General features: G+C 44.9%; 2 protein-coding genes across 2 annotated transcripts; both read left to right on the top strand.

Annotated features, from left to right (window-relative positions):
* The first annotated feature begins 272 nt into the window (after positions 1 to 272).
* On the top strand, positions 273 to 4796 carry LOC108042817 (V-type proton ATPase catalytic subunit A). The gene is made up of 5 exons (XM_017121277.1): positions 273 to 404; positions 1530 to 1628; positions 2347 to 3044; positions 3105 to 4082; positions 4150 to 4796. The coding sequence occupies exons 2-5, from the start codon at positions 1553 to 1555 to the stop codon at positions 4240 to 4242; spliced, it is 1845 nt and encodes a 614-aa protein (XP_016976766.1). The 5' UTR covers positions 273 to 404; positions 1530 to 1552; the 3' UTR covers positions 4243 to 4796.
* A 109-nt stretch (positions 4797 to 4905) lies between these two features.
* Positions 4906 to 8708, top strand: LOC108042816 (V-type proton ATPase catalytic subunit A). Its single transcript, XM_017121276.2, has 2 exons — positions 4906 to 6306; positions 7517 to 8708. The coding sequence occupies exons 1-2, from the start codon at positions 5134 to 5136 to the stop codon at positions 8597 to 8599; spliced, it is 2256 nt and encodes a 751-aa protein (XP_016976765.1). The 5' UTR covers positions 4906 to 5133; the 3' UTR covers positions 8600 to 8708.
* The last annotated feature ends 313 nt before the right edge of the window (positions 8709 to 9021 follow it).

Here is a 9021-nt window from a genome sequence, read left to right as displayed (position 1 = left end):
TATTTGCTCATTTCTTATGAGTAAGTACGTGTAATTTGTGCAAATACTTTTGACCACCTCTGTATACCTCAAAAACTTTACGATCAGCCCGCGAACTTCTTAAAGCCAGTGTGACCCCACCGGCTCTCTTTCGCTCCATCTCCCTCCCGCACGCTACCCGCCTCTCGATCCGTCTCACTCGCGCACTTCGATTGGCGAAAGCTCCGCTCACACTCGATATCAGCTCACAACTTCGCTTGGAAGCTCACGATCGGATGGGACGAAATCGATATCGAATCGCACCCGGAGCTTTTCGAAGTGCGAGCGTCTACGTTATATTACTGCGGCTCAGTCGGTTTTCGTTCGTTCTGTTGGAGAAAAGCAGCAATCACACGTTCGCCAGGTGAACGCGAAGACACAGTAAAGTAAGCCCCCTCCACCCACAAACGCCCACAAAGCAAATAATTAAATATAAATAACGTTTAAAAACGGTTCTGGGCAATTTAAATAGTTAAAGAATGCGGGCGATAAGATCCGCCTTGAGTTCGCCCCGAAAAAGTGACGAAGCAGCGATCAAAGCGGAGAGCCAAAACACGCACACGGACTGCAAGTGTGTTAGATAATAAGTGCAGTACACATTTCAAGCCAAACCCCCGAAGTCCTCAAAATGTATTAGTTTTTAATGGAGCCAAGAAAAGTGCGGTCTAAAAACGTGAAAATTTGCGCGTGGAAAATTATTTTGCCTTGTCAGCTGACCCCCTTCCCCGTGCTCGCCCCATCTCTTTCGCACCGGAGGTCTTGTGATCGCCGCCTCTCTCTCCCATTTCGAACTTCGAAACAGAAGTTGTGGATTTTAGTTTTCTGCTCTTCTGATAAAAAACCAATATGGAGACTCGACTTAAAAAGGCGGTCCCAAGATTTTTACTTTTTCCCTTACCCCCATTTTTTCATTTGTCAGCTGACGGCAATGACAGTAGTCTTGTGATCAACGTCAAAGCCAATTGTCAAATATTCGAACTCGAATGGAGAGAGCGAGAGTGGAGAGTTGCTCTCTGACTCTCTTGTTTTTCGTCTCTCCCAATTTTTTTTTCAGATAAAAAGTGCAGCCCGCATATTTAAAAAAAACAAACGTTTCATTTACATTTATCAGCTCAATTAAACATCATCAGAGAGTGTTTTCCGAATTATTATTTTATTTATTTAGCGATTATAGTTAAGCAAATTACTGTTTTCGAACTTTAAAAGCTCTGTCACGTGAAACGAAAGCTCTGCTTTTCAAGTTTTACGCAGCATAATCGAAGAGGGGGAGTTAAAAAATAATGAAATCAGTGAAAATTAGTATGCTATAACCTTAAATCAGTAAAGCAAGCAGCTGCTAGTTATCCATAAACTTAACCTGGAAATCGGGGAGAAAGACACACTTATACACCTGCGCTCTTGTCAGCTGACAATGGGCCAACCAGCAATTAGTGATAAGAAATTTTTCACCTTTATCTTTGCCCTTTTCCAGCTAGCATTTTATAATTTCCCCTTTTAATTTTCCCTTGCAGTTGTAGAAACAGAATAAAGCAAAATGTCCAACCTTAAGCGTTTCGATGATGAGGAGCGTGAGTCCAAATATGGACGTGTCTTCGCTGTCTCTGGCCCTGGTAAGTAGTTAAAACTAAAAAGAAATACTTTATTACCATTAGTGTTTACTAAGAGTAATAATTTCAATATGTGTAAATACGTCTTAAACGTTTTAATTCAATTAAACATAAAGTAATATTGGCAAATACTGCTTAAAATGTGCCATGTATGTACAACAATAAATTGCATGTTCTTGATCGAAGAACTTTTAATTTTTATAATATTAAATATATTTGTTTTGGTTATCTAACCTTTCGATTACCAACATTTTATTTTCAAGTAAAAACAAATAGTCGAATTTATAAATTGAACTATCATCTCCAAATGCTTTTGCAATTTATTGCTTATATATTTTAAAGACGTTCAATAAAATTAGATCTTTATGAAACTTGTATTATTTATTTATAGTTCCAGAGCTTTAACAATGTCTTTTGGTTAAACTAAAACCAAGTCAAATTCACCTTAACTGTCCTGACATAAAAAATTAATTCTTAATTGCTCTATTGCTATTTTGCGTTCATACTAAATAAATAAATTATTGGCAACAAATCTTTATAAATATTTTTCAAAAATTTTTACTGGCGGAAACATAAAAAACCAAATTAAATAATAGATTAATTTAAGGTTCTGACAAAAAAATTTCAATAAAGACACTAATATTAGAAAATACAACACTTACAAAACATCGACTTCATGGTAAATTCAAACACTTCTAACCCGATTAACCCCTCATTCCAGTCGTCACCGCCGAGGCCATGTCGGGATCAGCTATGTACGAGTTGGTCCGCGTGGGCTACTACGAGCTGGTGGGCGAGATCATCCGTCTGGAGGGCGATATGGCCACCATCCAGGTGTACGAGGAGACCTCCGGCGTGACTGTCGGCGATCCCGTGCTGCGTACCGGCAAGCCCCTCTCCGTGGAGCTGGGACCCGGCATCATGGGCAGCATCTTTGACGGTATCCAGCGTCCCCTGAAGGACATTAACGAGCTGACCGAGTCCATCTACATCCCCAAGGGTGTGAACGTGCCCAGTCTGTCGCGCGTGGCCAGCTGGGAATTCAACCCCCTGAACGTCAAGGTCGGCTCCCACATCACCGGCGGAGACCTGTACGGTTTGGTGCACGAGAACACCCTGGTCAAGCACAAGATGATCGTGAACCCCCGCGCCAAGGGTACAGTGCGCTACATCGCGCCCTCGGGCAACTACAAGGTCGACGATGTCGTCCTGGAGACGGAGTTCGATGGCGAGATCACCAAGCACACCATGTTGCAGGTGTGGCCTGTGCGTCAGCCACGTCCCGTGACCGAGAAGCTGCCCGCCAACCACCCCCTGCTCACCGGACAGCGTGTCCTCGACTCGCTCTTCCCCTGCGTCCAGGGCGGTACCACCGCCATTCCCGGAGCCTTCGGTTGCGGCAAGACTGTGATCTCGCAGGTGACCCTCTGTTCACTAAGTTAAAGTAGAATCCCTAATAATGTGCTTATCTGTCCTCAGGCTCTTTCCAAGTACTCCAACTCCGATGTGATCATCTACGTCGGTTGCGGCGAGCGTGGTAACGAGATGTCTGAAGTACTGCGTGACTTCCCCGAGCTGTCCGTGGAGATCGACGGTGTGACCGAGTCCATCATGAAGCGTACTGCCCTGGTGGCCAACACCTCCAACATGCCTGTGGCTGCTCGTGAGGCCTCCATCTACACCGGTATCACTCTGTCTGAATACTTCCGTGACATGGGTTACAACGTGTCCATGATGGCTGACTCCACCTCCCGTTGGGCCGAGGCTCTGCGTGAGATTTCGGGTCGTCTGGCTGAGATGCCTGCCGATTCCGGCTACCCAGCTTACCTGGGCGCCCGTCTGGCCTCCTTCTACGAGCGTGCCGGTCGCGTCAAGTGCCTGGGTAACCCCGAGCGCGAGGGCTCCGTGTCCATTGTGGGAGCTGTGTCTCCTCCTGGTGGTGACTTCTCTGATCCCGTGACCTCCGCCACTCTGGGTATCGTGCAGGTGTTCTGGGGTCTCGACAAGAAGCTGGCCCAGCGCAAGCACTTCCCCTCGATCAACTGGCTGATTTCATACTCCAAGTATATGCGTGCCCTGGATGACTTCTATGACAAGAACTTCCCCGAGTTTGTGCCGCTGCGTACCAAGGTCAAGGAGATCCTGCAGGAGGAGGAGGATCTGTCTGAGATCGTGCAGCTGGTGGGCAAGGCCTCTCTGGCCGAGACCGACAAGATCACGCTTGAGGTGGCCAAGCTGCTGAAGGACGATTTCCTGCAGCAGAACTCTTATTCCTCGTACGATCGTTTCTGCCCCTTCTACAAGACCGTGGGCATGCTGAAGAACATCATCGACTTCTACGACCTGGCCCGCCACTCCGTGGAGTCGACGGCTCAGTCCGAGAACAAGATCACCTGGAACGTGATCCGCGAGGCTATGGGCAACATTATGTACCAACTGTCGTCCATGAAGTTCAAGGTGGGTTGACATAGACACTCTAATAATATAAACTGGCTTATTAACCATATTTTCCAATCGGTTTCAGGACCCTGTTAAGGATGGTGAGGCCAAGATCAAGGCTGACTTCGAGCAGCTGCACGAGGACCTGCAGCAGGCCTTCAGGAATCTGGAGGACTAGAGACCCCGTTGGCCCTACTTTTACACTCTAATCTTATATTTGTTATATAGTTAACTTTTAAAAAAGAAAGCAGTCAAAAACCACCCGAAAAAGCCTAATCAAACACCAACAATTCCGTGCTGCAATCGAAGTAAAACGAAAGTCCAACAAATTCCACAACTTTTTGGTGCCTGCGAGAGATGTAAACATTCCGGCCTGCGGTTAATACTTCCCCTAACCACGCCCCCCTCCGCCCACAGAGGGCCGCTTAAGGCAACAGCAACAACAACAACGTCCTTCTATGTACTTCCATTTACAACAACAGCAACAAAAGACGCACACACACACTTGAATAAAAGTACACGGACACTGGCGCGCACCCACATACACATACATAAAAGACACAAATACAAATGCATGCATAAATAGTATTATTGTTTAATGAATGGAAATTCTTGTTTATTTGTGAAAAAGTCATGTTTTCTCCTTGTTTGTTTGTTAAATTTATGTAAATATTTAAAGTATGAAATATTAAATGTACGAATAAAGTGCAACAACAAATACATTTAATGTAATTGAAAGTGGATTTCACTGGTTTTTTGAGAAACATATACTTCAGCAGTTGGTTTTAATTTAGAGTTCGGACTTGATAGCTAAGTTAAAAAATTTTTCACATTGTCCCTTATGTAAAAGAGTTTCAGGCGTAGAAGGATTTGAGAAATATATCGAAAAACTGCATTGCATGTGACTAGAAGTAAAAAACAAATAATTAAGATATATTCTTAAATTCTGTCCCACTCTCTATCATCATCTCACTCTTTCCTTAACTTTCTGACCCTTTTGAATGTTTGACAAAATAAAAACAAATTATTACAAGTTGAAGTAGAAATTGATATTGTGTATTTAATCAAAATGGATAACGAGAAGACCTGGATTGCACCCCTTACCTCGAGCACTAGTGGCGATGTGAGCTCTAGCGATTCGTCCACTCCTCAGAGCTCCAGTTCCAGCTCGGAACCCGGTACCGCCCCCGCCCTTTTTGTTCAGCCCAGGCCGATGCCTTTGGACAAGCCCAAGAAGTGCACCTGCCGAACCTGCACCTGTCCGCGTCCCGAAACCTCACCCGCCCCCGCCCCCGCCCCGATACTCCTTCCCGCCCAAGGTAGCCAACCTGTGAATGATGAAGCCGATGAAGTTGAGCTTCAGGAACCATCGACGCTGGCCGCTAGTAATTCCAAGAGCCTTCGCATAACTATGGAAACATCGAAGAATGAGGATTCGGGCTATGTGTACGAGGAGGTGATGGGAACGCACACCTATTCGATTGATGAGGACGAGGAGGAGGAACCCCACAGGGGTCGTATTTTCGGCGTGTCCGGTCCGGTGGTAAATGCCGAGGAGATGGCCGGAGCCGCCATGTACGAGTTGGTCCGCGTGGGCCACTACCAGCTGGTGGGCGAGATCATCCGGCTGGAGGGCGACATGGCCACCATCCAGGTGTACGAGGACACCTCGGGCGTAAGTGTGGGCGATCCGGTCTTCCAGACGGGCAAGCCGCTGTCCGTGGAACTGGGTCCCGGGATCATGGGCAGCATCTTCGATGGCATCCAGCGACCCCTGAGAACGATCAACCAGATCACCAACTCCATCTACGTGCCCAAGGGCATCGATGTGCCCGCCCTGCCCAGGGACATAAGTTACGCGTTCACCCCCGCCAAAATCAAGATCGATGAGCTGGTCACCGGCGGGGATATTTACGGATCGGTTTTTGAGAACAGCATGATGCACGACCACCGGCTGATGCTGGCTCCAAGGTGCAAGGGGCGTGTCAAGTGGCTGGCTCCCCCGGGAGACTACTGCGTGGACGACGTGATCATCGAGACGGAGTTCAACGACGAGGTCACGCGCCACACAATGCTCCAGGTGTGGCCGGTGCGTAAGTGTCGTCCGGTGGAGGACAAGCTGCCCAGCAACACGCCCCTCCTCACTGGCCAGCGGGTCCTGGACGCCTTCTTCCCGTGCGTCCAGGGCGGAACCACCGCCATTCCAGGGGCCTTTGGCTGCGGAAAGACCGTCATCTCGCAGGTGAGGGAGATATTTAATGCTGATCATGTTTAAAAAATACGTACATACAAAACATAATTATTTAAAAATCAGTTGGAAAGCATTTAATTTATTTTTTAACATAGTTTAGAAGACGTTTTTGATCACATAAAGTATAAATCATCAATTTAACCACATCCACCTGTCCGTTTCTACGCAAAGTAGTCTCCGTTTTAAGGCTATTTCGACCTAACTTTCCCGAAATCCTTTTTTCCATTGGTGGTAGTATTAGTAGTAGTCAAGTAAAAAAATTGAGGACTGTATTTTAGTTGTTTAGGCACATACAGGAATAGGATTATTTCAATTATATTGCATCTAGAATAAATGACTTTAGAAGTAATAAGAAACGACCTAATAATATTAAATACAATTTTGCACTTCCACTTGCCGAATAAGCTTAGTTTGCGTGCACAACACAATTTTTTTGGTTTTAGAATGAAACTAAATATAATCTAAATTAAGCAAATATGCCTTACTTAAAATTATTTACCACATTGACTTAAATATTAAAATATAAGAAAATATAAATAGGAGCTTGCACAGATTGTGAGAATGCAGAATCATTAATCAAAATGAAGAAAAGTGTAATATATAAACTAAAATTTGTTTAATTTACTGAGTTTAGTGAATGATAACGGAATAATGTTGTTTCATAAATACAAAAATTGTTTAATTATTTTAACAGATATGATTAATTTATGGATTGCTCCCAGTCGCACATACATACAGTTGAGGACAAGATAATAGTACTAACTAATTATAGTGCAGTTTGTTACAAAATAGTTTTCTTAATTATACCGAATAATCTTCATGCAGTCATTTTTTGTTGACTTGTACCTATATAACGAACTAATTTAATCGCAGCTTTTTAAAATCAATCCACAACAAAACAATTTCTGATGGAATTTACAATATTTATTGCTAGATAAAATCAGGTCGATTTATTTTTATTGACCCTCTTCTACACTGGCAAACATTTATTTATGGAATTGTAAGCGAAATATTGTTTAGATGCAACGATAATGGAGTAATTTATTGCTATTCCAAAGTATAATATCAATTTACATAAGATTTTATTTATTATTTGCTTGACGCTTTTTCGGTAATATTTATAATAATGAATTGAATTCATCCCTCAATCAATTAATTTTTGGTAGATCATTGACGAATTTTTTTAAATTGGTCTCTTTAGTCCCTATCCAAGTACTCCAACTCCGATGTCATCATCTACGTGGGCTGCGGGGAGCGAGGAAACGAGATGTCCGAGGTGCTCCGGGACTTCCCGCAGCTGGAGGTGGAAGTCAACGGCACCATGGAGTCGATCATGAAGCGCACCGCGCTGGTGGCCAACACCTCCAACATGCCGGTGGCTGCTCGAGAGGCCTCCATCTACACGGGCATCACTCTGTCCGAGTACTTCCGCGACATGGGCTTCCACGTGTCCATGATGGCCGACTCCACCTCCCGATGGGCGGAGGCGCTGCGGGAGATTTCGGGTCGACTGGCGGAGATGCCTGCGGATGCTGGCTATCCGGCGTACCTGGGAGCCCGTCTGGCATCCTTCTACGAGAGGGCCGGATTGGTCAAGTGCCTCGGGAGTCCGGATCGCAGTGGGTCCGTTTCGATTGTGGGAGCAGTGTCGCCGCCCGGAGGTGACTTCTCCGACCCTGTGACCTCCGCCACGCTGAGCATTGTCCAGGTCTTCTGGGGATTGGACAAGAAGCTGGCCCAGAGGAAGCACTTTCCGTCGGTGAACTGGCTGCAGTCCTACTCCAAGTACATGCGCACCCTGGACACCTACTACGAGGAGTCCAATCCGGAGTTCACCCAGCTCAGAGCCAAGGCCAAGAAGGTGCTGCAGGAGGAGGACGACCTGGCTGAGATCGTCCAGCTGGTGGGCAAGTCGTCACTGAACGAGGAGGACAAGATAACGCTCGAGGTGGCCAAGATGCTGAAGGACGACTTCCTGCAGCAGAACTCCTATAGTCCGTACGATGCCTTCTGTCCCTTCTTCAAGACCATCAGCATGCTGAAGAACATGATGGCCTTCTACGAGGCGGCCATCCTGGCGGTGCAGAATACGGCCAACAACGAGGCGCGGGTCACCTGGGGATTGATCCGGACTAGGGCATCCAATATTCTCTACGAGCTCTCCACCATGAAGTTCATCGATCCCAAGCTGGGCGAACCGGTTGTATTGGAGATTATGGAAAAGCTCCATGAAAATATTATGATTACTTTCCGGGACATTGAGGAGAACGCCGGGGATTATTAACGCGAAAAAAAAAGATTATTGAAAAAAATCAATGATACTGTGTCCAACAAATTTTTAGTATTTTTAGAAAGTATTTTACTGAATAAAGCGTTTGCTCTTTTCAAACTTTTATCAAGACTTTTTTTTCTTTATCCAAATCATCATTCATGCCCAGAAAAAGGGAAAATTGAAAATTTGTCAAAAGTTTTATAATATTTGTAAACCCCACACTTCGGAAATTTGCAAGTCAGCTGAAAAAAACCAATTATACGATTCAAAAAAAAATGTAACGCAAGCCGTTTAAAATAAAAGTAACGGATTAAAATCTTAAATTAAATAATAAGAAAGCATTGATATTTACCGATGGTATTGAAACAAATTAGCAATATGGGCAATCGTATGGGGGTAACATTGTTAAGATATATTGTTATTCCAAGACACAC

This window comes from Drosophila rhopaloa, unplaced genomic scaffold (assembly GCF_018152115.1).
Source record: "Drosophila rhopaloa isolate 14029-0021.01 unplaced genomic scaffold, ASM1815211v1 contig_2, whole genome shotgun sequence".
NCBI classification, from domain to species: domain Eukaryota; kingdom Metazoa; phylum Arthropoda; class Insecta; order Diptera; family Drosophilidae; genus Drosophila; species Drosophila rhopaloa.
Note: the sequence above shows the minus strand (reverse complement) of the source record. Positions and strands in the feature narration are given on the sequence as shown.

Excerpts from the sequence above, each read along its gene's own strand:
- LOC108042817 (XM_017121277.1), top strand. The coding sequence starts at position 1,553 with ATGTCCAACCTTAAGCGTTTCGATGATGAGGAGCGTGAGTCCAAATAT. Across the intron at positions 1,629-2,346 it reads CTTCGCTGTCTCTGGCCCTG|TCGTCACCGCCGAGGCCATG; the intron begins GTAAGTAGTTAA and ends CCCTCATTCCAG. Across the intron at positions 3,045-3,104 it reads GCAAGACTGTGATCTCGCAG|GCTCTTTCCAAGTACTCCAA; the intron begins GTGACCCTCTGT and ends ATCTGTCCTCAG.
- LOC108042816 (XM_017121276.2), top strand. The coding sequence starts at position 5,134 with ATGGATAACGAGAAGACCTGGATTGCACCCCTTACCTCGAGCACTAGT. Across the intron at positions 6,307-7,516 it reads GAAAGACCGTCATCTCGCAG|TCCCTATCCAAGTACTCCAA; the intron begins GTGAGGGAGATA and ends TGGTCTCTTTAG.